The sequence below is a fragment of the Vigna umbellata genome, chromosome 5 (genome assembly GCF_029865625.1).
Source record: "Vigna umbellata cultivar VRB3 chromosome 5, Vumbellata_1.0, whole genome shotgun sequence".
In the NCBI taxonomy this organism is placed as follows: domain Eukaryota; kingdom Viridiplantae; phylum Streptophyta; class Magnoliopsida; order Fabales; family Fabaceae; genus Vigna; species Vigna umbellata.
This window is the reverse complement of record NC_142169.1, coordinates 30,595,044-30,621,640: the sequence shown is the minus strand read 5'-3', so window position 1 is coordinate 30,621,640 and position 26,597 is coordinate 30,595,044. Positions and strand designations below refer to the sequence as shown.

The 26,597-nt window shown below is 30.6% G+C and overlaps 5 protein-coding genes across 6 annotated transcripts; 4 read left to right on the top strand and 1 right to left on the bottom strand.

The window, feature by feature from the left end:
• Window positions 1–2,842: 2,842 nt before the first annotated feature.
• On the top strand, window positions 2,843–3,711 carry LOC124828093 (uncharacterized). The gene is made up of 2 exons (XM_047301317.2): window positions 2,843–3,332; window positions 3,475–3,711. Exons 1-2 carry the CDS (start codon window positions 3,043–3,045, stop codon window positions 3,563–3,565), a joined length of 381 nt encoding a protein of 126 aa, XP_047157273.2. The 5' UTR covers window positions 2,843–3,042; the 3' UTR covers window positions 3,566–3,711.
• A 2,730-nt stretch (window positions 3,712–6,441) lies between these two features.
• On the top strand, window positions 6,442–9,453 carry NET3B (Kinase interacting (KIP1-like) family protein). The gene is made up of 3 exons (XM_047301327.2): window positions 6,442–6,585; window positions 7,467–7,591; window positions 8,415–9,453. The coding sequence occupies exons 1-3, from the start codon at window positions 6,557–6,559 to the stop codon at window positions 9,218–9,220; spliced, it is 960 nt and encodes a 319-aa protein (XP_047157283.2). The 5' UTR covers window positions 6,442–6,556; the 3' UTR covers window positions 9,221–9,453.
• Window positions 9,454–9,595: 142 nt separating this feature from the next.
• LOC148198084 (uncharacterized) lies at window positions 9,596–10,380 on the bottom strand. The gene has a single exon (XM_088116531.1). It carries the CDS (start codon window positions 10,254–10,256, stop codon window positions 9,858–9,860), a length of 399 nt encoding a protein of 132 aa, XP_087972657.1. The 5' UTR covers window positions 10,257–10,380; the 3' UTR covers window positions 9,596–9,857.
• A 4,167-nt stretch (window positions 10,381–14,547) lies between these two features.
• LOC124828092 (putative indole-3-pyruvate monooxygenase YUCCA10) lies at window positions 14,548–16,631 on the top strand. The gene is made up of 4 exons (XM_047301316.2): window positions 14,548–15,245; window positions 15,612–15,845; window positions 15,988–16,113; window positions 16,340–16,631. Exons 1-4 carry the CDS (start codon window positions 14,577–14,579, stop codon window positions 16,499–16,501), a joined length of 1,191 nt encoding a protein of 396 aa, XP_047157272.1. The 5' UTR covers window positions 14,548–14,576; the 3' UTR covers window positions 16,502–16,631.
• A 3,359-nt stretch (window positions 16,632–19,990) lies between these two features.
• LOC124828100 (putative indole-3-pyruvate monooxygenase YUCCA10) lies at window positions 19,991–23,741 on the top strand. Of its 2 annotated transcripts, none has more exons than XM_088091575.1 (4): window positions 19,991–20,737; window positions 22,373–22,606; window positions 23,106–23,231; window positions 23,387–23,741. In XM_088091575.1, the coding sequence occupies exons 1-4, from the start codon at window positions 20,114–20,116 to the stop codon at window positions 23,558–23,560; spliced, it is 1,158 nt and encodes a 385-aa protein (XP_087947701.1). In that variant the 5' UTR covers window positions 19,991–20,113; the 3' UTR covers window positions 23,561–23,741. The 2 variants fall into 2 exon arrangements, with proteins under 2 accessions (XP_087947701.1, XP_087947700.1); XM_088091574.1 differs by having other exon boundaries at window positions 22,367–22,606.
• Window positions 23,742–26,597: the final 2,856 nt, after the last annotated feature.

The window sequence follows — 26,597 nt, the reverse complement described above, 5'->3', positions numbered from 1 at the left end:
ATTGCTTCACACCAAGCCATTGAGTGTAGGCTAAGTTGTGTTCAAGCATGTAAACAAATTACTAGTGAGAATGTCATTTGATAACATCTTTTTTCCTGCACTTTTTTTTTTTTTCCTTTTCCTGATTCTCACAGTTTTTTTCTTTTTGATTCTGCTACCTTGACTCTGAGTTGAGACAGATGTGCTATATATATAGAGATTTGTGTATCATGTATACAAATATCTGAGATGAATTCAAATCTTTTGTATTATAGTTAATTTATTATGGTTTTGATAGTTGGCTGGTTTACCATGTTAGACATGATTCATGAACCGAGCTACTTTAGGACATCTTATGGACCACTGGTGAAGAGGACCACTAATCCAAGGACTACACTGTCAACCTCTATTAACCTTTGTCTGTTGGGGACCAATTCGAACGACATTGACTTCTTTGTAAACCCAACTTTTTCCAGAATTACATTGCCAAATCTGTTTCTTTCAGACTCGGATTCGATGACCTAGCTAGGCCATCATTTTGTTCTTAATATAGCTTGCTTTAACTAGAACAACCAAAATAATCCTTCATAGATTTGCTCCAACTTCAGTTTTTGTTTTATTTTTGAGGTCACAGTACAACAACTACTTGATATTAATTGGGAAACCCCAAGTGTCACCATAAATCTTTGTTGGTATGATGAATGGGATATTTTTTCTTTGGACATCAAGAACTTTCACTTTCCTTTTCTCAACTCTCATGGATCTTCTCTTTCAATTGAAGTGGGACATTCACTGTCAAGTCTAGGAACTCCTAATTGCCATTTATATTTTATTTATTTGCTCCTTGCACATCCTTTTCATCACCCAATCCATGAATCTCTCTCTCTATTCAATGAAGTCGGTGTTGTAGTCAAGTTCTGGAAAAATCCGAAACCACATTGTGCAGATGTACCTATATGTTGCTAAGGCCATTGGACATCCTCAGCAATCATAAAATGATATTTCAAAAATGTACAATGAATCTGCTCAAGGAAATTTGAACTGACAAAAATTAAATGTATAACTATCAATTTTACAAATTATATATATATATATATGATGGTTTTACCACTTACATATTGAATAATAAAACTAGCATTCTAATTAACGTCATTGGTAAATAAACTCATTGCTTCATTGTCTAATTTATTATATATTTATTTACTTAAGAAATGTGGGTGTAAAATATAGGGATTGGTTTTCGATAAAAAAAAAATGTTACTAAATGAATATATATAAAAAATTTAGAGAACAAAAAAAAGTATCACTGATATAAAGCTACTGGGCCTCCGTGAGTTCTATAAGAGGGCCCATAATCAGTAGTACGAAAGATGGGTCGGAGAGTTGGAAGAAGCCCGATCATTTAAGAGGGAGTCTATGATGCTGGAAGTTCCGGTCCACCAAACCCTAATTGGCATCACTGTTACTTGCCATTTGCGATTGTTGCTGAGACTTTGATTTGAAAACTTTCTTTTCTGCTTTGGTCTTGTTCTTTGTATTACTATTATGTTTTAATTGAATTGGTATGTGAAATTGGAAAAGGAAGAAACATTTTTGTTGTTTTGTTTAGAAAAAAAAGAGTGAATTGAATTTTTAGACGTAGTTGATGATGAAAGTATTATTGGCATGAGCAGCGACAACACTTCTGCGCACCGTGTTAGTTTATTTTCACGGGTTTTCGTTTCGATGAAGAATGTGTCAAAATGCTAATCTGAGGCTCCTCTTTCCCATATAGGTTTTTGTATTTCTGTGATATTGTTTTATCGTTTTCAATGGTTTTTTCTTTCTTTGTTTCCGCACTTCTCGACTCGGATAGCTGACTCGGGGTTGTGAATCTCCTACGATTGATTTCTCATTTTCAATTGATTGGGATAACTTAGAAATGTAAATGTATAATCTTAAATTAGAAGTATTATTTCTTCGAGAAGTATATCGAAGTCTCTGCTTTTGCCATATCAATTAAGCCTTAAGAGCCCCACATTTATTCGATGACAGAATAAAAGGAAAATGAGACTTGAACAACCATTTTTGACAACATTTAGACACGTGTACACGTGTCAAAATCTGAGTGGTCCAGTTGGAAAAATTAAATGAAAATGGACCACTCAGATTTTGACACGTGTGCGCGTGTCTAAATGTTGTCAAAAATGATTGTTCAAGTATCATTTTCCCAGAATAAAAGAAGTCGAAGTTTGACACTAACTTGATACAATACAATCTTATACTCGATTCTGTTGATTACAATTGTGAGTTGCAGCACTCTTTTTCTTGTCATACATGAATTTAGGGATGGGACATCATTGGAATCGATTGTATTTCAAAATTATCATTGATTTGTATATCTCGTGTTAATATTTTTATAAATGATAAGTCAACTAACAAAACATGCATACATTTGTTATGTGAAATTAAAGTCTTATCTAGCAATGTCTTTTCTGATATCAAACTGAACAGGGTTGCTTTGAGATCCAAAAAAAAACATAATTTGATGTATTATTCTGAAAAAGACAGATCAAATACATATACGTATCAGACGAAAAGGACAAGATCTAATCACATTTAAAGCATTCGACCTAACACTTTGTGGATTTTGAAATAGTTTCAGAGAAACTGTAGGAGTGAATATCACACAACTTTAAAAACTTCTAAGTAACTTGTTTGTATTTTAAATGCTAAGATGGATGACACTACTTATATGGCCACATTGGTAGTTTTTGTTGTTGTTTGATTTGTAGATTTGAGAGGTAGGTAAGAATGGCATTGACTAGTTGTTTGGAAGTATAGTTAGATATTTGTTGGCAAGATCATGTTGATTGGTAAAACATGCACTTCTTTCGCTTCGATAAGAATGAAAGTTGCTGAATGTTACTTCCTCTAAATAGGAGCCACCTATTTCTTCACATCCATAGGGCATGAGCTATAGATTTCGTCTCAAATTTTAGTTTTCGTTCCCTTCATTCGGTGCTAAAGTTGTTTCTCTGTGCCTCTGCAAACTGTGTTATTGTAAAAAGGAAGCCAGTTAACATGGGACCTGGCGGACCAGGGGGTCCTGGGCCTGGTGGTGGACCTGGGGGACCGGGTTGGGGTCCTGGGCCTGGGGGACCGGGTTGGGGTCCGGGGCCTGGGGGACCGGGTTGGGGTCCTGGGCCTGGGGGACCGGGTTGGGGTCCTGGGCCTGGGGGACCTGGTTGGGGTCCTGGGCCTGGGGGACCTGGTTGGGGACCTGGTTGGGGTCCTGGAGGACCTGGTTTCTTTGGGCCTGGTGGGTTTTTTGGTGGCTGTGCAGATGCTATATGCGGTCTTTTATCTTCATGGTGAGTATCATTATTTAGAAAAAAAAAAAGAAAACGGTGCATAAAATGATGATAGTGTTTATCAATTAATGAATAATGATTTTTATATGGTGTAGTTGGTTTCTAATTCTAAATTTTAATTCATGGTGACTGGGAAATGCAGCTTCTACTGCTTGTGCTGTTGTTGCTTGTTTCGAGATTGTTTCTTCGGCCGACACGGCCCAGGCCAAGGCATGCCACCTCCGCCGTTTTGAAAAGAAACCCACGAATCTGTCGAGCCATGTCTGTCCATTGTTCATTTACAACGTTGTGTTAGTCGTTTTTATGCCTTAGCTATTGTTATTTTACTTGATATTTAATAGCTCACCGTTTTTTTAATAATACATTTTTTTTTCACTGATTTCACTAGTTAATATAAATTTTTATATTGGTTATCCATTTATAAAAAACCAAAATAATGGCAAAAGGATAATATAATTATTATGTTCCAGTTTTCTTACTTTGGGCTGATTTCAGGTATGGAATAAACTATCTTCTGCATCTTTAATCTTTAATCGGTAAACGCTAAACACACAAATGAAAAACCTCAACAGACAATAGTAAACTATGTAAACTCGAAGCACACATATATATAAAGGATAAAGGAGTGAAGAACATAAGGCACCAGACATAACAACAAACATTTTGAAATTTCAATTTATGAATAACATGTGCAAGATATACATATAACATTAGTGTCAATTCAATTGTATATTCATCAATTTATTTTTGGACGTGGATATTGAGAAATGTATTAATTTCAAACTTAATTATTAATTTACACTTCTCTTATTAATCCACTGCTTGAAAGACTAACTTCTCACTAAAATAAATACTTGGGGTCTAACTTTAAAAAATTAAATACGAAATAATATTTACAAGTTTTAAAAATCTCTGAAGTATTTCACTCGTCTTGAAAATTTTGAAGATGTATAAAATGTAAGAAAAGAAGGCCAATGTGATGTTTTAAAATAAATTATTAAAATAAGTTATATAGAATTGAAAATAATTGAGATGTCAAGGTGAGAAAACTTTGAGTAATGCAACTCTAATTTATTCTCAAAATATCATAACTTTTTCGTACATGGCATATTTTCAAATTTTATTACAGAAATGGCACAATGTATGTTTTATTTACATAAATAACACAGTTATGAAAATTTGTTAGAATTCGGTCTCGGGAGCTGAATTCTAGTCTTGATTTTGGCGTATACTGGAATTCGGTTTCTGAAAAACCGAACTCTGAGTTGTTGGTTTTTTTTTTTCAATTTTTATGAGAAAAATATATAAACAAGATGAAATAATTGTGATTGGAGTAAACATATATTTTGTAAATGTATTTTATTTAGTTAAAACAATTTACTTAGTGAATATTTTGTTAAAACAAGTTAAAATAATTTTACTTTTTTAACTTTCAATTATTTAATCATATTCTATACATTTTCTAAATTTATTTTCTCAAAGAATTACAAAAATCACTAAATATTACTACAATAACTTTTCATTTTCATAATTTTTTTAATTTATTTTTCCACCCACATTTATACAAAAATTTGAAAAATGAAAAGAGGAAAAAAACAGCTTAGGAATCGAATTCCCACTAATATTCCAATTTAGGATTGTAAAACGACATTAAGAATTTGGCTTTCCGGAAATTGAATTGTGTACTTAATCAGAAATTACGCTAACTGTGTAAAAATAAGGCACGATATGTTATCAGATAAAAATTCAAACAGTGTTATTATAGAAAAGAATTCGAAAATATCAAGAAATTTTTTTTTATTATTTAAAACTTAAATAAATTTATATAAAAAGATATTTTTTAATTAAAATAAAAAATAGTCATTGTCATTATATCTTGAAAAGACTGATCCACTTGGCATTTGAAAATAATTAATTGTAGATTATTTTATATATTTAGCAAAATATTATACAGAAAAAAAAAATTAGGACTCCATGATATAAAAAATTAAAAGATTTTACAAAATACACAATGGATTAAAGTTAATAGACTATTTACTAATTCATTCATTAATCCTCGTTAATTATAACATTGTTATTTAGGTGGATTGATAGGTCAACATGATTTGTTACAGGTTTAATTTAGATTGACACATTTCTTAATGATTTCAGTTTTATTTTATTAAAAATTTGTAAAAGGAAAACAAACTACTTTTTCAGTTAGGATCGAATTTATGATAAACTTGATTGATCCATGCATTTAAACCTGACTTTTCAACAATTTAAACTTGATTAAACCCAAAACTTAAACTTTAATATAACTTTCAGATTTGAAAATGACTCATCAAATTTAGACAGTTGATCTCGATTTTACATCTCAAACAATTATAATGAAAACATTGAAAATATATTGAAGTATTCCGTTTCTATTATTAAGATTTTTTAACTTTGAATGTATTTAAAATATCAATCGATACTCTGACTATTAAATAAAGATTTAATATAAGTACAAGATTAATATATGCATCTGTAGTTAAAAATGCAAGTTCTTCTTTTATTAGTAATATACCCCCTACTCTACAGGCACGTTGACATTCTTTCTGGAAAATAATTGACAAACCAATTTCTTTCAATCAACTTAAAGATAGGTTTAATTATGGTGTCTTGAAGTTTGTCCACAACCTGGAATTAAAATCGCCACCATAAAGAGGAAATAAAACACTTGCAGTGTGTGACAGTTTCTGACCGTTGCACCATAAACTTTTCTTTAAAATTGCTAACTGCACACGCTCCATCACGTTTTCTAGTTCCATGCTTTTCAAACATTATTTAATATTCATAATTACACAAAAATAAATACTGATGATGAGTTATTACTCATTTATTATACACAAATCATAGTCTAATCATTCAGGTTGATCAATAAAATCATAAGTATAAGCTCCATTATGATAAAACCATTTTTTATATCATCCTCAGAAAAGAAAGTTAAAATTCGGGCTTTGAATGGGTCAGTGTTATGGGCCTGAGGCGACGGATGGGCCCAGACATTTGATACACGTGGGAGATTGTGATAGGTGGAGAGTTCAGAATGAGACAAAAAAATTCAAAATGAGAAAGAACATGGTATTTATGGTACAACACTCCCTCTCTACACTTGAGTGGAGACTACTCCACCACAGTTGCATAACAGAGCAGAACCAAAGAACAAGACTCAGATTTCAAAACGCGAGGAACCGAAGGTTATGCGCCTTAAAACAACCACCTATATCTGGTATCATCTTCTTTCTCCGTTTTTAAATTCGTTTTGTGTAATGGGCATTCTAAAGTTTGAGTCTTTTGTCCCTTTGTTCATGGTTTGCTGCATTTTTAATTTACTGGGTTAACCTCAAATGTCCAAGTTCTTGTATCTCTCTCTCTCTCTCTCTCTGTTTTCATCTCATTTGCCTCTTTCTTTATCATGTCTCTGTTGATTTTTTTATTTTCTATTCTGCCTTCTTTCATTTAGTTTTGGAGGTTTTGAAAGTTGAATGTTTGCTACTTAGCATCTCACCAATAATACCATAAAATAAGTTATACAAGAGAGTGGCAGTTTTTATGAGTTGCTTTTAAGGTTATGTTGAATATAAGTTTAAACTGTGAGATGGTATTAATTGTAATTCAAATCCTGCAAAAGAGATATCTAATCCTTGAGGGAGATCAGGTTAAAGATCTTTGTGATGTGAATTAAATAGTTTATGCTAGCTAGCTTAGTAATGGTAGCAGTTTTGAAGTTACCGGAATGATCTCTTGCATTTGAATTTCCATTATCTTCTAGATGTAATGTTTGAACGGTTTCTTCTCTCTCTATTAGAGAAAAAAAAAACTTCTCTAAAATTAGTTTATTATCTACAATAAAAAGAAAAAAATTATAAGAGAAATTTTCTAAAGATTATTTTATAGATAAAAATACATATAATATAATTTGAATTTTCACAATATCTTTTACAACTACCTTATTTCCTGTGCTCCGGGAATCATAAGAAGTGACTTAGATGATATATTCTATAACCGCAATACATTATTTAACAAACACAAAAATCTATACGGCACCAGTATTTTTCCTTTTTGTGCAAGTGATTTGATTTTTTTCATGGCTTGAGCAATTTTTGTTAGGGGAGAAGTTTGTTCAGAGAAGGAGAATATGGGTGAAACGATGAAGAAGGAACCGTCACAGTGGTGGTGGCTTGATAGTCAGAACACTACTAATCGATCCCCATGGCTTCAATCCACTCTCTCTGGTATGCATTGCATCATCAATTTCTTACATTTTTATTTTCAGTTGACAAGTGATAACATAGAAAAAGATGAAGCATAAAAAGGTCATGGGGGCACCCTTATGATTATCTGGGTGTTACTTTTCAACTTCTTTATCTTCTCTACCTTTTGTCCTGTGGATTTAGCCGTTGGAGCTACCCATGGAACCTTTTTGTGCACATTCTTTTGGATTTCCTAACCTAGATACAACTTCAGGAAATAGAATATATGATGGAAATTACAGTGAGTCCACTAAGAGGGCCCATAATCAGTGCTACAAAAGATGGGCCGAAGAGGCCCAATGATTTTGTTCTTTTTAAAAGGGAGTGTGTTCCTCTCCGTGGTCTGTTTCACCAAACCCTAATTGCTTAGCCGTTCCTTGCAATTAGCGATTGTTGCAAGACTTTGATTTGAAAATTTCGTGTTCTGTTCTGTTTCGCACTTGTTCTTCATTTAAAGCTTTGTATTAATATTTTGTTTTAATTGAATTGAATTATGAAATTGGAAAAGGAACCAGGGTTTTTTTTGTTTTGTTTAGAAAAAGAATGAGTGAATTGAATTGAATTTTGAGAAGTAGCTGATGATGAAAGTATTATTGGTACGAGCATCGGCAACACTTCTGCGCACCGTGATTGTTTATTTTCACGGGTTGTCGTTTCGATGAAGAATGTGCCAAAATGCTAATCTGAGGCTCTACGTTTTAATTCTCTCTGTGATATTGTGTTATCGTTTCACGAGTATTGCCTGTGATTTTCCTTTTTTTTCTTTTCCTAATATGCAATAAATTTATGTGATTATCTGTGGCAGAGCTAAATGTGAAGACAAAGGCAATGCTAAAGTTAATTGAAGAAGATGCAGATTCCTTTGCCAAACGTGCAGAGATGTATTACAAGAAGCGACCAGAACTTGTGAGCATGGTTGAGGATTTCTACAGGACACACCGCTCCCTAGCTGAGCGCTATGATCAAGTTAAACCTGATACCACTGGAATTGGACACCTCGTTACTGGGGGGTCACCTTTTGCTTCAGCCAAGTACCAGATAGAGAAGTTGATGTGTTTTTCAGATAATGGGTACGACACCTATTCTGAGCATTGTGATGTGTACGAATCTGAGGAATCTGAAGTAGATGATGATCCTGAGCAGGAGGAAGAGGGGACCGAGTTTGTTCACAGCTGTACAAAAAAGGAGAAAGCTTCATCAGTGGCCGTGAGTGATGAATTGATGAAGCTGAGGGACGAAGTCAGAAGACTCAATGAAGAGGACAATGCTCATAGAGATCAAATCAAGGAGAAGAACACAACTTGTGAGGAAGTCAAGATGTTGAGGGAAGAAATAGGAAGGCTTAGAGATGAGAATGAGGAACAGAAGAAACAACTCAAACAGAAGGATGAAGAGAAGATAGAGGTGATAAGACAGTTGAGTTTAGCAATAGATTTGCTGAAGCAGGAGAATGTGAAGATGAGAAATTTCATTGCCAAGGAGTCTACCAAGAAATGGAAGAAACCGTTTGATGAGATCAACAAACTTGTGGGAGCCTTTTCGATGAAGTTGTTCAGTGGTGCTCCGAGGAATCAGCCCAGCGTTGAGCTCTCAACATGTGGTCGCAAATAACTAACTAATTATGTTCAAACGATCTTATGGAGATGTTTATATTCATGTTAGGAACTTATTCCCAAAATCTTACATTTTTTTTCCTTCTATCTCCGTAGTGTGTGTGCTTGGTTATATTCATTATATTATTCTTTTACATATGCAGTCTTCTCTATAGCAGTTGTATTCATTTCAATCGTTACAGATGTGTATTTTGTATTCCTTTATATATGAAGAAGTAGTCCCTTCGAATTCTTGTCTGTCTTTTGCATTCTTCTCCCTCCTAACGGGAAGTGATTTGTGATCCTAAGCACCATAAGAGTAAATAGTGGTCCTAGGGCAAAATGACTAACTCCTCTTTAGTTCGATCAATTTGCCGAAGTTAATGTAGGTTGGTGAAGGCAAAGGAAGGAATTTTCCATGTTTCTTCTGAATCTGTGATGGGAAAGTTTCCCGGCTTCTGTTCTGTAATTCCAAAGTTAATATCTTTGTTTTGTTTGTTTGTATTGAGGGTATGAAAGATAAAGTTGTCTTTCAGCATTTAAAGCAATCATTTCTAGAATTTGAACTGAATTGAACTCAACTACTACTAAGTTTGATGGACTTTAAATGTTGAAATAACATGCTTAACACAACTACACAAAAAGAAACACCAACATCAATGTATTAACAAGGCATGAAGCCACATTTTGTAAATTACAGGTAAAATAAAGCACGACATTGAGCATAAGGGCTGATATGTATACTGGAAAGCAGAAGCCTCAGATGGAAAAAGATTCGATGCAGTGCCTGGAGTGCCCAAGACATCTGGGTTGGGAGGGCTCGGGCTTGAAGGAATTGTGAGCAGTGAGGAATATGATGGAGAATGAGAAACTCCACCTGCAATTGGGGTGGGAAAAAGTGGCTCAGTATCTGGTGATTGAGTAGGAGAAACTACAGGATCACTAGCTGCTGCTGCTGCTGAGATAGTGGGAGAAGAAGAAGAAGCCAAGGCTAATGAACAATTACACGCCAACATGGCCATCAACATTGCCCAGATTGACCAAAAGAGAGCCATAAGTGATGGGGGAAAAATATATATTACCTTGTGATGAACTTTAATAAATATATCTTGATGAGAAAGAGAAAACTGTTACAGGAGAAGCTGTGAAAGTGCATGATTGATGTATAGAACAACGTAAAAAAAAATAATGTTTCTGGTTGAGAAGATAAGTACACATAATTTTTAGTTGTTTTGTATATTAAGTATTTTAGAAAGTAAAGCAGCATCCAAATGAAAAGGGTTCAACAGAATTGGTGGTGGGCTTCCAATTGTCAGTGCTAATTGATGACTAGGACCTACTTGTTGCTTTCTGGAGAGAGTGAATCCAAGATGTCCATGCCATATAAATGAAAATCAAAAGGAGGGATAAAAGGTTAATCCACAGGAGAAAACAAAGGAAAAATTAAGGCGATTTGCTGTTTTATTAACCCTCTTTTACGATTCCCTAATCTTAGTGTTTTTTTTTTATGTATAAGACAATCTTTTTGTTTTATCAATGTATCTAAAAACCGATCATATAAATATTTACTTATTATGGTGATTAAAATTATAACAAATAACCACCAAATCTTCAGGACTGTGTAAAATATGTTGCATCGTTTCACATAATATTAACTATAGAAAAGAAAATAAGAGGAAACGAATTTCGCACAAACATAATATTCATGTAACTTTTTGACATTTATGATTCCATTCCCAACCCTAGAATATTATATCTCAAAGCATAATTAAGAGAGAAGGAAGAACTCCAACCTTTTTCTCTCATCATTCGCAAACAATATATGATTTGGAATTGGACCCCATGGTAATTTCTTCCCTCACATTCATAAATTTATTCTTACACTCCTATAAAATTTATATTTAAAATCATATAATTCGAAATATATTTTATTTTGTATTTCAGGATATATAGTTCAAATATATTTATATTTGAATTATACACTCCAAAATATAAAAATTTATAAAGATACAGGCACAAATTATGAGGGCCAAGAATAAATGTCCTTTTGCTCAATCCTAGAGTATTTTATCCATAATAACAAGAGTGTTTCATCCTACACCTCCAACATCTCATCCTGCACCTCCAAAAATTCCATTTTTAACCTTCTGACATCCTGCATCTCCAACCTTTTTAAAATTTTTATTTTTAACTTTTTTTTCTTTCTAATTAAAGACATTTTATTTTCTTCTCTTTTTCTATTAAAGACACTCTACATCACCCTAATAATAATTCTAATTTAATTTAAAATTTAAATATTATTTAATATAATTTTATATTTTAATAATTATTAAAATATGATTTATATTATAACAATAACTATATTAAAAAAATAAAAATAAAATAATTAAAATAAAAATAAAATAATAATAATAATATAAAATTTGACTTAATATATTCAAATATATTAAATTATATTAAAATATTAAAATAAATTAAACAATTATTAAATTGTAAATAAAAACAAAAAATTTTAAAAACTTTTATCGAAAATCTGTTTTTTATTTAAAATTTAATCAATATTTATTTTAACTAAATATTATAGCATTATTTATTATATTTTTATATTTTAATAATTATTAAAATATAATTTATATTTTTATAATAGTTTTATTAAAAATTAAAAATAAAAATAACTGAAATAATATTAAAAATCACATTTAATATATTTAAATATATTAAATTATATTAAAATATTAAACTAAATTAAATAATTATTAAAATTAAAATAAAAGTCAAAATTTTAGAAAAATTTATTTATCGGATATCCATATCCGATTATAAATTTATCGCACGTCAATATCCGACTAACGTTTCTAAAATTTTACTTTTTATTTAAATTTTAATAATTATTTAATTTAATTTAATATTTTGATATAATTTAATATATTTAAATATATTAAATGTGATTTTTAATATAATTTTTACTTTTATTACTTTTACTCTTATTTTAGTTATTATTATTTTTATTTTTTAATAAAACTATTATAAAAATATAAATCATATTTTAATAATTATTAAAATATAAAAATATAATAAATAATGCTATAATTTTAATTAAATTAAATATTGATTAAATTTTAAATAAAGAACAAAACTGATTTTCGATAACAAATTTTTAAAAAATTTTGTTTTTATTTACAATTTAATAATTGTTTAATTTATTTTAATATTTTAATATAATTTAATATATTTGAATATATTAAGTCAAATTTTATATTATTATTATTATTTTATTTTTATTTTTATTTTAATTATTTTATTTTTACTTTTTTAATATAGCTATTATTATAATATAAATCATATTTTAATAATTATTAAAATATAAAATTATATTAAATAATATTTAAATTTTAAATTAAATTAAAATTAATTTTAAGGTGGTGTAGAGTGTCTTTAATAAAAAAAAGAAGAAAATAAAAAGATAGTTATTAAAATATCTTTAATAAGAAAGAGAAGAAAGTTAAAAAGGTTGGAGGTGCAGGATGTCAGAAGGTTAAAAATGGAATTTTTGAAGGTGCAGGATGAGATGTTGGAGGTGTAGGATGAAACACTCAAATTATGCATTGACTGAGCCACGACCATGTATGCAACAACAACAATGGCTTCGCATCATGTCAATTGTTGTTGCCACGCTCTAGACATGGTCCTTCTAGTATCAATTTCTTTGTTTTCTTTCACATATCCAAGTTTCTGTTACCCTCTAATGCTTTCAATAATTGCTTTCAATAATGCACAACATCCTCTCCATTAATTATTAATTATTTGTAAGTTTTTATTTAAAATTTTAGATTTTATTTTAATATTTTTTTTAGATTTAAATACTATTTTGTTCCTATTTTTATCAAGTTTATTTAATTTTATATTTTTTGGTAACCACGTTTAAATCAATGAAAAATATATTCTAAATGTTAGTCAGTAATTCTTTTGTTTTTTTAAATTGAAAAAAATGTTTACATGTTAATATTTTATCACAGAATAGTAACATTGTCACGTGGTACATAGTAGTAACATTGTTACATAATATAATATTGATTTACACAAGAACAATTTTTTTAAACATGGTTTACTTTTCGTTAAGGATTTAAACACGTTCTAAAAAGTAACCAAAATTAACGAAAATTGAAACTTGATTAAACATAAAATAATTTTTACTATTTTTTATAATATGTTTATTTATATTTTTACTAAAATGTTTTTTCATTGAAGTTTTTTCTTTAATTGTTTCGTATATTTTAGTAAAATCATTATTTTTTTTAAGTAGAAATTGAAAATTTTAATGAAAATGTTTTCATTATCTCATAATTTTATAGACGAGTACCAACTTTCAGACAAAATATCACACAAATCATATAATACCGAAACCTACTTTTGCCCCACAGATGCGGAAGAGACGAAAATGTGCGAAGAAAGGTTGCGTTCCCAAATACGTCTATGCTCTGCAAGGATTATTCAAATATGTTATGAGAAACAAATTAGAACATATATAATATTTTAAGCAATAAATTACAAAAACAAAAATAGTCTCGTCTAAATGCGCTACAAAATATTTTTTACATGTTATTGATTAATAAGGTACGGAAAATTATTTATTTTTATAATAATTAATTTAAAATTATATTAATTTTTCATTATTTGATATCACAACTTTATACTAATAATACATAAGAAAAAAAACTCTAGAACTATTGTAAGAGGGAGACCTTTCGACCCCTTTCTACATTAGCAAGCGACCTTCACCAACAATTAGGCGACTTGTGAATTATTCATCAAGATTTGGAAACAAACAAAAATAAAGATAAAACACAGCGCTAGAAGCATCATAAAAAAAATAAAAATGAAAAAAGAATTACCTAAATAAAATAAAATTGCAATTTCCCATTTTCCTTGTTATTCATTCATGTAAAAAAAGTAGGGAGCAGGTTTTTCCACGTGGAAACCCTTTAACCACCAAAGTTTATTTAATTTAAAGCATTTTATAGAAGTTAATGAACTTGTCATGTATTTATGAATAAAAAATAATACTTTGACTTTTTTATTTCCTTTTAGGTTCAAATTACACAGGTAATTTTGGAAGATAAACAGTAAGCTTTCAGGAGAACACACTGTAAAACGAATAGAATAATAATTATTTCACACATAAATTTTTGACATTTTAATATTATAATTTTATTTTTTATTCTTATTTTTCTCAAAAGATAATTTTTTTTATTTTATAACCATTTTGTTACTATATGTATTAAATAAATGTAGCGTGTGTCATCGTGTCATTATTAAAGTACATATCAATAACAGGTAGACGTGTCAGTGTAGCGGTCCCTCTTTATGAATATGCGATGATTGAGAAAAAGCAAAACGGTGATAGATCAGGAATACAACAGAAAAACAAACAAATAATGCAGAGAGAGAAGGTGATAATAGTCGGAGGCGGAACTTCCGGCATGGCCGCAGCATCATGCTTAACGAAGCAATCAATACCTTACATCATCCTCGAAAGAGAAGATTGTTCGGCTTCCATGTGGAAAAAGTACACGTACGATCGTCTCCATCTCCATTTGGTCAAGCGAGTGTGCGAGTTACCGTTCTTTCCGTTTCCCAACTCTTACCCTAACTACGTGCCTCGGAAGCTGTTCGTCGAATACTTGGAAACCTACGAGAAGCATTTCGACATGAAGATTTTGTATCACCGCTGCGTGGTGCTGGCGGAGTATGACGAAGCGGAACAGCTCTGGAGAGTGAAGGCTCAGAACAGAAGTACTGGTGAAGTGGAGGAGTACGGTGGAAGGTTTTTGGTGGTGGCAAGTGGCGAAGATAAGCCTCACGTGCCTAGGGTTGAAGGGTTGGAGAGTTTCAGAGGAAGAGCGATTCATTCAACTTCGTACAGAAACGGGAAGGAGTACAGAGATGAACATGTTCTGGTTGTTGGATCTGGGAATTCTGGCATGGAGATTGCGCTTGATTTGGCCAATTTTGGTGCTAAGCCTTCCATCGTTGCTCGCACTCCGGTACACCGAATTTTGGATCACAGACTGAATTTTTTAATTTTAGTTTCGGATTTATAATAACTAATAATTTTTTTACATAATTTTATTCACTCATAAACGCGAGCTTATGAACTGGCACATAAAAAAGTTAGTAACCTCGAGAAATATTTTCTAATCATTCATAGTATTTTTTAAATTGCGTACAAAAATATGTTCTTTTTTTATGTTAGTACGGGAACCACGACAAAATATACCAGAATGACAGAAGAGTCAACCTTAATGGAGAATTTCGGTTGAAAGTCTTAAGAGAAGATCAATCCAAAATCTTAAAAAGCCAACTTTCTTATTTGTAGGACTGAGACTGATTTTTTTTATTTGGTTGAACAGGTTCATTTTCTTTCGAGGAATATGATGAATTATGGGTCGCTTTTGTTATGGTATTTGTCAACAGAAACAGTGGAGAAACTGTTGGCGATAGTTAGCAGGATTGTGTATGGTGATCTGAGTAAGTATGGGCTGCCGTTTCCCAGTGAAGGTCCTTTCACCATGAAGAGAAAGTACGGTAAGTTCCCGGTCATTGATTTGGGAACAATCAAGAAAATCAAATCTGGAGAGATACAGGTAACAGCATTATGGTAAATTTCTATCACAACTTTTACACTTTTTTGTCAAGAAAAGGAAAACAAAATCTGAATGGAAGAGAAAGTAACGCTGATACAGACAGACACAGAGTGAATTTCATTGTATGACGCTTCCTGTGTAGGTGGTGCCCACAGAAATAGAGAGTATAAGAGGCAACGAAGTGTTGTTCCGAGGTGGCAAATCGTTCCCCTTTGATTCAATTATTTTCTGCACAGGCTTCAAGAGAACCACTCAAAAGTGGCTCAAGGCATGCATCATACTCATACTGTTACTATTTGCTATTCTGGTTGTTATAAATGTCATCTGCCATATCTTTCTTGTTAGTTGTTTCTGATATAAAAATCAGGCAGTCTTCTCTGTTTTGTGTTGTTCACTTTGTATTAATATATGTTCAATTTAGATAATGAATACTGATTATTAGGATTAACTTATTTTTATAATTAATAGCATTAATATTGATTTGTTTTAAACAGGGAGGTGAAGATCTTCTGAACGAGGATGGTTTTCCTTGGTCGCAAAATCAATGGAAGGGTAAGAACGGTTTGTACTGCGTTGGAATGGGAAGAGCAGGATTCTATGGAGCCAATGCTCAGGCTCGAAACATAGCAAATGATATTGCCTCCTTAGATCCATAAACAAAGAAAAGGAATATTTGTAAAAGTTAATTATAATAAATTTAGAAACTTTCTAATAAATTTGGATTGTAGATTCAGAACCTAATGAATGTAAGATTACATAAACGAAAATAATGACCAAAACTAACATTAATATTTGGCTTAATTGCTAAAATGTCCAAACCATGTAAGTAAATTCTTACTAAATCATGCACAAATTCACTGTCATTATTATACTTATAATATGCATTATATGCATTAGTACACACTAGAAGAAAAATACTTAAATAGTAATCAATTACAAAGACAAAAAACAATTAGTCGTTTAACCAATTTAGATATCAATAATTATTAGTATTTAAGTAGTCTCTTATGAATAAAATAATATAATTAAATTGTGAATTCATTGGTTTCTAACATTGGTTCTCAAGATTTTGACTACGAAAAAAATTAATATATAAATTAGTTTCTAATTCAATTATAATTTTTTATTTATAATAAAGACTATTTTAAATAATCAATAAATTTTAATTTATAAATTAACATATAAATTAATCAGACTAATTATTTTTTGTTTTTAAAATTGAATACTATTTCTTGTAATTACATATTATAATTTTAATATTTAAACATCTTTTATATAATATTATCCCATCATAAGACATAATTCAAAATTAATTTGAAGAACTACTGAAATTAATCACAATCAGAATCAAATTTAAATATACCATAACTCAAAATACAAATGAAACTAAAATACAATCCTAAATCCAAAACTTGGAGATATAAATAATTCAAACGTAATGTGAATAAAATTTAAACATAATCAAAATAAAATGGAACTTTTGTTTTTAATTATTTAACAATGTGCATAATCAAGATCTTCATCTTACCGTCGTTCATATATAAGTGATTGTGATTGCTCAAGGTCTTCTTCGGGATGTCATTGTTCACCTATTCCTTTAATGGCATTAATTCATCTTTCACAACCTTTTATTTTTCATCTATCACATAAGAAAAACGAAGTAAAAAATAAAAGTTATAGTAACTACGATTTTTATAGCTTTTTTGTGAAAATTAGTATAAAGTCGTGAAATGAGTTTTGTAGTTGAGTATGGACATAAAATTATTTATAGTGAGAAAGCAATTGGGACATTGAAGGGGTAAATGTGGCATCATGATAAAACGATTGAATTTTGGCGACATGAGACATAACAACTTTTATTTGCTTTGCATTCATGAATTGACTTCCTAGGTTATTAGGTTGCCTCAAACAGAAACTCAACTACCAATCAAAGCAAAGAATTAAAAAGGTTGGAAAATATAGCTCCACCCCCTTTGTCAAATCTCATTACTACATTTCCTTTTCTTCATAAAACTGCTTCAACAACAACTTTCTTTAACTTAATTAAATTAAACATATAACATCTCTTAATAATTTTTTTCCAATTTTCTTTATTCTAACTTTCCTATTAAAAAAATGTGGCAATGAAAAAAATAAGTTTAAATGGATAAAACAATTATGTTTTTTTTAGGTATCAACATTATCAATTATTGGTGTGTCCGTTAAGAACAAGATCTTACCCAGTGAAAGCTAAAGGTTTCTATGATCTAACAATTTAACAAACACCTTCCATGCTATTATCTATGGTCTATGCCATTTAAAAATATTCACACATTCTGTTTGCCGATTATTTGTTTAAGGATTTCTACTAAATATAATCAAATTATATTATATAAATAAATGCAAATAATATCGAATCAGAGTTAAATTTCTACACTCATCATGCAAATACAAAATTTCTCACTTTGAATTAATTGAATGAAATTTAATGTATAAACTAGTTAGGAAGGCAAATTAATGAACGTCTTATTTTTCTTGATTGCTATCATGCATGGAAAATGGAAAGTGGACTTCTCTTTTAGGTAGTACTTCATTTACTAGCCTTTTTTAAGCAAATATAATAAGAGTGATGCTCACAAAAGTAGCTTAAACTGATTGAATTATTACATTAAGCTAGATTCAATTCTTGTTCCTTTAATGAATGAAGTAATAATAGAAATAACTCATCCATCCAAGAATATAATTATACTCAACTCGTGCAAATAATTCAAGTTTAAACTAATAAAAAACATATTTTGATACACTACTACACTCATTTTACACATTATTTATCATTCTCTCATTAGAAGTCATATATCAAATGAATGCAATGTGTTATCTTACCATTGTCCTTAAACTAATATATCTCATTAGCACCTTTTTTTTTTTTTGTAAAATAATTAACATTGTAAAGGTAAAAAATCAAAGTCACCACAACTATTTTTTTTAACATTTTATAGTTTTTTCGTTAATTATTCATGGAATCAGTATCATCGGTATAATAATTTATCTTTGATAAATGTTGTAAAACAAGCCACATAAATTATGAACAAAAAATAGTAATATAATTAAAATTGGCGTATATAGAAAAGAAAGGTTTAAGATATATAGATGTATTTTGATTCTCGTGCACTTATGAAAAATAAGTAAAAATGGAAAGTACCGTATTTTATATTAAATAAAAAAATAATTTTACTTTGTATTTATTCGTATTTGAACTTTTTTTTGACTTAATTGGCTATCACTATTGATCATTTGTCCAGAAAGAAGCAAATATTATTTATCACTCTCTCTTTTTTTTCCCTCAGAACAATAACAACTTTCCAAGTTCACGTCTTCTTGCTTTGTGAATATCTAATAAGACTAATGTGTTAATTGTACGTTAATTTGTGGTAGAATGACAAAAGAAAAGCAAATATTATATATGATATCCATTATGACAATATATAAAGAATTTCGATTTTTCTAAGGCTCAGATTTGCTTTGATGTGATTTCCAACGTAAAAAGCTACGTGAGAAAACCCTCAAATGTGTTGTCCCAAAAATTCAAAGGCACAACTTACTTTTCCCAAAAGCAAATGTGTTTATCATTTATTTCTTTCATTGGAAGATAACTTGATTATGGATTCACATGCTCAATAATGCACTGTCACCCTTCTGAACTCTAATACCAGATGTTGAAAAACTTACAAGTAGTTTCTCTTTGTCAAATGTTATGTTAATTATATGCGTAAGCAATTGCAAATTATTTTTCTAATGCATTAAAAAAAATGAGACTTGATTTTTTTTTACTATATATATAATGTATGTGTACCGAACAATGTATATACATAGATTAAACATTGTTCAACCGACCAATAATTATTTAACTAAGTTAAATAGGATAATAATCACATTTAACAAAATTACACTAGATTAGGTCAATTCTAATAAGTTAAATAGGATAATAATCTTTCTACCTCTTCCACACTTCTTTGAATATGTTAACCATCATTAACAACAAAGAAATTTTCAATAAATATAAATATTTTCATATATATATATATATATATATATAAATGCCACTATAGTTATTTCCACTATAATATTTGTATGTGTCACTATGATATTAAGACGACATCAATTATTCCATTTGTTATGTGTGATTTCTCTGCAGAAGCAAGGGCACTATATAATACGTTGAGCAGATGAAACCAGAAAGCAATATTGTAGGCAGCAGAAATAACTAAGATCGAAAACAAAGAGTGAGAATGCAGGAGGAAGAGAAGGCTGAGGGAGTCATAGTGGTCGGAGCAGGACCCTCAGGCCTTTCCGCCGCCGCATGTTTGAGGAAGCACTCCATTCCGTTCATAATCCTTGAGAGAGAAGACTGTTTCGCTTCTCTATGGAAGAAATACTCTTACGACCGTCTTCACCTCCACCTCAGAAAGCAGTTCTGCCAGCTTCCCCACAAGCCATTTCCACCCACTTTCCCTTCCTACGTTCCCAAGAACCAGTTCCTAGAGTACCTCGACGACTACGTCTCCCACTTCGCCATCGCGCCGCTCTATCGGAGGACGGTGGAGCTGGCCCAGTACGATGACGCCCGCCGCTGCTGGAGGGTGGAGGCCCGGAATGGGGAATCCGGCGAGGTGGAGCAGTACTGCGGGAGATTCCTGGTGGTGGCTACTGGGGAAACTAGCGACCCCTTTGTGCCGGCGGTGGAAGGGTTGAGTAGTTTCCCTGGGAAGGTGATTCATTCCACTAGGTTCAAGTCAGGGAAGGAGTTCCAAGACGAGCATGTTCTTGTTGTTGGGTCTGGGAATTCCGGCATGGAAATCGCTTTGGACCTTGTCAACCATGGTGCCAAAACCTCCATTCTTGTTCGAAGCCCGGTAATTCTATTATAGTTAATAAGTATATTCATCGTCTAATGCTTTTTTAGGATTAAGGTTAAAAAAGTTTATAGTATTACTGCATGTTATTATTCTTAGTTAGCCTCTCTTTTTTTTTCTCAAAGAGGAGATAAATTAAAAGAAAAGGAAAGAAAAAAAATAGAAAAATATATAGGAGAGAATTACGATTTTTTTCCCTCAAAGAAATCTAATAAAAAATTCTCCAATCCAACCTGGTATATCAGAATAAAAGAATGGGAATATAAAAGAATGTGTCAAACAATCGTGGTCCTTTATTAAAAGAGACCTATTTTTATATTAAGTTCATAACTTGGTTCCGCTCGAGCTGAATTCATTGGTCCGGTTTTTTGCTCTTTTTAAAACAAATGTATTTTAGAAAGAATTAAAATCTTTTTTAAAAAATTATAGCGTGTTTTAAATTTACAAATTAGATTTGTTATTAAGCATGTTTTAAATTATTGATGATAATTATATTATATTATTATAATTTCAATAGTAAATTAAACATCGATTTAAATGTATTTGTTTTCCAATTCATCATCAAATTATGCTAAAAATTCGATTTTTCAGAAATGGAATTCTGATCTTATAAAAATGAAGGTCCGTTTCGTTAAATACTTTGGTTTGGAGAAAAAAATGTTAAAAAACTAGAGCGAAGATTAAGTTGGTTTGATTGAGAATACATACGTTAGTATATGCTGTTTAGTTGGGAAAAAAATATGATGTTATATTAGTATTTTTTTTCATCATCATATTGTATTTTTTATTATCATATTTTGAAAGAGAAATAACAATTAATTGTGCTAATAAAAAAAGAAAGAGAAGAAGTAAAAGAAGCAAAAGTCAACTAAAAAATAAGATAATGAACGTTTATGAAAGCTATTTCTAGACAAACAATTACTTCATTGGATAGAAAGTTTATAACTTTGATTTCTATTGTTTACCAATTTCGTTTCGTATTTCTATATTTCCAAACAGCTTATGTTGGTGTTATATCATACTAAGGTTATTACTTGTTTGGAAGTTAAAGATCAATACTTCAATATGAATATATTCTCTTACAAGAATCAGATAGCTAACTACATGGTTTAAAAGATGATATTTTTTTTATGAGACATGTTACCATGTTAGATTTTTTTTCCGTACAAATAATTGGCACATTATTTATTTACTTAAAAATTTAGTGGACCCGAAGGTTTAATGTTTGTAGACTTGTTGTTAGACTAACTCTACTTTAATTTAAATATTGATGACAGAAACATCAAAGAATTCACACTCCAACCAATCTTTATCTGACGTATCAATGCATTAATATATTAAATAATAATTAATGACCATGTTAGAATAAAGCTTAGAAAAGGAGTTAAAATGTCAAGAGTCATTTTCACTAGATTGGTATAAGGTGTTTACGATAGCTTGTTAAGTTGACTTTTTAAAGCTTTGTATCGGTCATGAATTGATGTGAAAAGAACAGAAGAAGTAGGCGTATTTATAATATTGATGATTATGGATATTTGGTTAGATGCTGTGTTGAGTTGAATAAAGGGTGAGTTATGGTTTGCTTGTTACGCACTCTAATAGATGGAAATTATTGAATAATAATGAAAGGAACAGGTTCATTTTCTATCAAGGGGAATGGTGAGTTTAGGGTTGTTTCTGCTCAAGTATTTGTCGTTGAGCAGTGTGGACTCGTTGATGGTGATTCTGAGCACCATGGTTTACGGTGATGTCACTAAATATGGGGTTAGAAGACCCACTGAGGGACCCTTTTCCATGAAGGTCAATCATGGAAAATATCCAGTTATTGACGTTGGAACCTACAATAAGATCAAATCTCAAGAATTAAAGGTACCTGTTATAGATAGGAACATTGATAACTTTTTTTTAACAATATTTTAATAATAGATTAGGTGTTATTATTTTACTAATCTGTATATTTGAAATAGATATATCATTTCTAGGTGAAACATTCAAAGTTTAAAATTGTCAAATACCTGCATGCATGGTTTGCCAACTTTCTTTAATTCTTTAAACCACTCCTATTTTTGTGACTTTCATATTTATTGATATATTTTATTAAAATGTTCAATTAGACCAATAATCCAATAATCAGCAGAATAGGGAGGTTTTTAGTGTTGTTTTTCTACAATCATTTGGTTTTTTTTTCATTGTTCTTCTATTCTATGCATATCAAATACATTCTTATATTATACACTTTATAGTTAGGTGAACTGTTTCGTTTCCTTGGATTGCATCACATGATGTTTTCCTGCAATTTTACACCATAATGTTTGTTTCCTGTGACGTGACGAAGCAGCATTCTGTATATTGTGTGATATATATATAGGTTTTGGCAGCAGAAATAGAAAGCGTAAGAGGCAAGGATGTCCTATTTAAGAATGGAGAGTTACACCCATTTGACTCCATTGTTTTCTGCACAGGCTTCAAGAGATCAACCAACAAGTGGCTCAAGGTAAGAAGTAATTAGTAATTAATTGTATGAAAAGAAAAAGATAAAAATTATGTCGAAAGTTTTACACCAACTAAATATGATAAATTTTTAATAGGTAAGATTAAAAATTTGAAATATAATTATTGTGTTTAAGAAATTAAATTATGTTTGTGCAGAATGATGATTACCTTCTGAATGATGATGGTCTTCCAAAGCCAAAATACCCCAGCCATTGGAAGGGAAATAATGGTTTGTACTGTGTTGGCCTATCAAGAAGAGGTTTCTATGGAGCTGCTGCAGATGCTGAAAATATAGCGAATGATATAAACTTCTTCATGCAACAACCCTGAGAATAAGCTATATCCAGCACAAAAGTTTCCCCGTATCATGTTTTTCAGACATAATTATTACATAACATCATCGTTTGGAACATTGTCGTTGTTATTGTTTAGTTCCCATTGGTCTTCCACAGGGACATGAGTATCATCTGCAAATAATAATAACACTCTTCACTCTCATTTTCTTATATTATCATTCATCTCAATGTGTTAATCAATACTTGTTGCAATTCTTTTTTTTTTTCTTATCATTGAAGTGTTGTATTATTGTTATTAAAAATTAAAAAAGTACGTTAATTGTACAGGACTGTTGAAAATGTTCTATAATTATATTTAATGTAGAAATTTACCTAATACAGATAGTAATACAAAGGCTCTACTAATAGAAAAAACTATAAGTTACCCTTGTTAATTATTTTTTCTATGTGATAAATAGTGGAGCATGTGTTTATACTACAACTAGTGAGTGCTTTATATAATAATACCATTAAAAATTGCTTTATTTTTAATTAATTATATAAAAGATTCCTATTAGTGATTTTTTTTTCTCCTTATTTGATTAGCCATTCATGATTTTATAACTTTTAATAAATTTAATCAATGATAAAATTTATAACGAAAAATAATAGAGAAAAAATATAAGTGTTAATGGGATATCTAGCCATTATTTAGGAGTTAAAAAAATCAAGACTTAAAGAAACATAACACAAAAGACAGTCTCATTAAGGTTCAATTCACATCAATTACTGATGAGCAATAAATAGTAACTTAATTATATTTGTAACCTCTCAATTATAGCTAATATCACTTTGGTTTTCCTCCATTTTTTTTCTGTTTATGGCAAATTTAATTCTTAATAACAATTTTCAGTTTGGGTATAAATTGACTACACGAAATAAATTTCAGTCCTTTCGTTTTCTTTACTTTGCTGTATTACAGAAGGAAAATGTTATTTGGACAACAAAAGTTTGACACAATTTTGACAACGGCGACGTGGCAGCTGTGCATTGGCTCAGTGAATTGAAAACAAACCAGAAAAAACCCAAAATACCCCTCACCCCGGTTCACTGAGCCAATGCACAGCTGCCACGTCGCCGTTGTCAAAATTGTGTCAAATTTTTGTTGTCCAAATAACATTTTCCATTACAGAATTTGGACTTTTTTCTGTACATTCATACTTTAATACCTTCTTCAACTACCTTATACGGAAAAAAAAGTATGAAAATTTATAATCAATTTAAAACTATATTTTGAATTACTATATTTTTAATATTTTGAATTTATGAAGTTTGAAATAATTTTATCTGTAATGTAAAATTATATTTTAGAATTTAAATCAGCCCAAAATATATTCACATGACAATAAATACGAGGGTGTTACTCCCTCCACCACCACAACTTGCTTCCTCTACCACCTCATTCCCTTTTTATCCTTTTTTTTATTTTTTCATTCCTAGTTTACCCTTATTAAAATTTTAGGGTTAATATTATTTAAAATCTCACGTGGACATTCATTCTCTTTATCATTCTTCCCTCTTTCTCTTTATTATTTTTTTCAGTTTGTCTCTTACGTTCTACTACCCTTGGGTTGTCTCTCATGTTCCACTTCTTCTTCTCTTTTATAGAATTGTGACGTGAGAGTGTGATGGACTTTGTGTTTATTAAGATTGAAAGTGGGAAAAACAATTCATCTTCAGCCGTGAGTGTGGTGGTGCTTCAAGGTGTTGGTTCAGAGGCGTGAGAGGTTAAGAGGCGTGAAGGTGCGTAATAAAATCCTAAAATATAAACTGTATAATCTTTAAACGGATGTGAGCATTCGTCAACGGATGTCAACATCTGTTTAAGGGAAAACGGATGTCAACATCCGTCGACGGATATCGACATCCGTTTCAGATCCAAACGGATACCCGACATCCGTTTAAGGGAAAACAGATGTCCACATCCGTCGACGGATATCGACATCCGTTTCAGATCCAAACGGATACCCGACATCCGCTTTTGGCCTAGTTATCTTCTTCCTTACTCCCAACACACGCACACAGCAAAAAAACGCAGAGCACAACACAACACAGAACACAACACAGAAATATATGCATTGGATTTAAAAAAAAATTAAAAATATCATCACTAACCTTGTGAGGAAATATGGAAGATGAGAAACGAATGTGATGGAGTTTGGATGAGAATCTGAGAGGGTTGGGAGGTGGGTGAGAAGGGGTAGAAAGATAGATTTTAGGGTTAAAGTAAATAATTATGATTAAAAAATAAAAGGGTTATTTAAGTAATTATAAAAGGTTAGTTTTGTAATTCAAAAAATATGTAATAAAATTGGGAAGGTGGAGGGAGAAAATGTGGAGGTGGAGGGAGTAACACCCTAAATCTGAAACTATTACAAACAAATGGGCCAAGCCCTAAGCCCTGCTCCAGATTGGGCTCGGTCTATGTCCCTTGAAATTGGGGCTTTCTTCCTGCACTTCAAAATTTCACTGTAATATCTATTATAACCCTACAAATTATATATTCATGGATTTCAAAATCCAATTTTGGAATTTTCTAAATTTACAAATCTAGTTATGAATTTTCTTAAATCCAATTTTGAATTTTTCGGAATTTTAAAATTTGATTTTTAATTTTTCAAATTTTGAAATCTGATTCCAGATTTTCTCAGATTTCAAAATCCAATTTTGTATGTTTAGAAAATGAATTTCGAAATTCAATTCTAGTTTTTGTGAAATTTAATTTTAGATTTTCTCAAATTTTGAAATTTGATTATAATTTTTTCAAATTTCGAAATTTGATTCTAAATTTTCTTGGATTTTGAAACCCAATTTTAGATTTTCTAATATTTCAAAATCTGATTATGAATTTTCTTAAATTAAATTTCAAAATCTGATTTTAAATTTTTGAAAACTAAATTTTAAAATCTAATTGTAGATATCATTTTGAAATTCTAAATTTTCAGAAATCATATTTCAAAATTCGATTTTAGATTTTTTTTTTAGGTTTAATATTTTGGTAGATATCTTTTTTTCATCCAGAATCTCAAATA

Excerpts from the sequence above, each read along its gene's own strand:
- LOC124828092 (XM_047301316.2), top strand. The coding sequence starts at position 14,577 with ATGATTGAGAAAAAGCAAAACGGTGATAGATCAGGAATACAACAGAAA. Across the intron at positions 15,246-15,611 it reads CCATCGTTGCTCGCACTCCG|GTTCATTTTCTTTCGAGGAA; the intron begins GTACACCGAATT and ends TTGGTTGAACAG. Across the intron at positions 16,114-16,339 it reads CCACTCAAAAGTGGCTCAAG|GGAGGTGAAGATCTTCTGAA; the intron begins GCATGCATCATA and ends TGTTTTAAACAG.
- NET3B (XM_047301327.2), top strand. The coding sequence starts at position 6,557 with ATGCGCCTTAAAACAACCACCTATATCTG. Across the intron at positions 6,586-7,466 it reads AAAACAACCACCTATATCTG|GGGAGAAGTTTGTTCAGAGA; the intron begins GTATCATCTTCT and ends AATTTTTGTTAG. Across the intron at positions 7,592-8,414 it reads GCTTCAATCCACTCTCTCTG|AGCTAAATGTGAAGACAAAG; the intron begins GTATGCATTGCA and ends TATCTGTGGCAG.
- LOC124828093 (XM_047301317.2), top strand. The coding sequence starts at position 3,043 with ATGGGACCTGGCGGACCAGGGGGTCCTGGGCCTGGTGGTGGACCTGGG. Across the intron at positions 3,333-3,474 it reads TGCGGTCTTTTATCTTCATG|CTTCTACTGCTTGTGCTGTT; the intron begins GTGAGTATCATT and ends TGGGAAATGCAG.
- LOC124828100 (XM_088091574.1), top strand. The coding sequence starts at position 20,114 with ATGCAGGAGGAAGAGAAGGCTGAGGGAGTCATAGTGGTCGGAGCAGGA. Across the intron at positions 20,738-22,366 it reads CCATTCTTGTTCGAAGCCCG|GAACAGGTTCATTTTCTATC; the intron begins GTAATTCTATTA and ends TAATAATGAAAG. Across the intron at positions 23,232-23,386 it reads CAACCAACAAGTGGCTCAAG|AATGATGATTACCTTCTGAA; the intron begins GTAAGAAGTAAT and ends ATGTTTGTGCAG.
- LOC148198084 (XM_088116531.1), bottom strand. The coding sequence starts at position 10,256 with ATGGCTCTCTTTTGGTCAATCTGGGCAATGTTGATGGCCATGTTGGCG.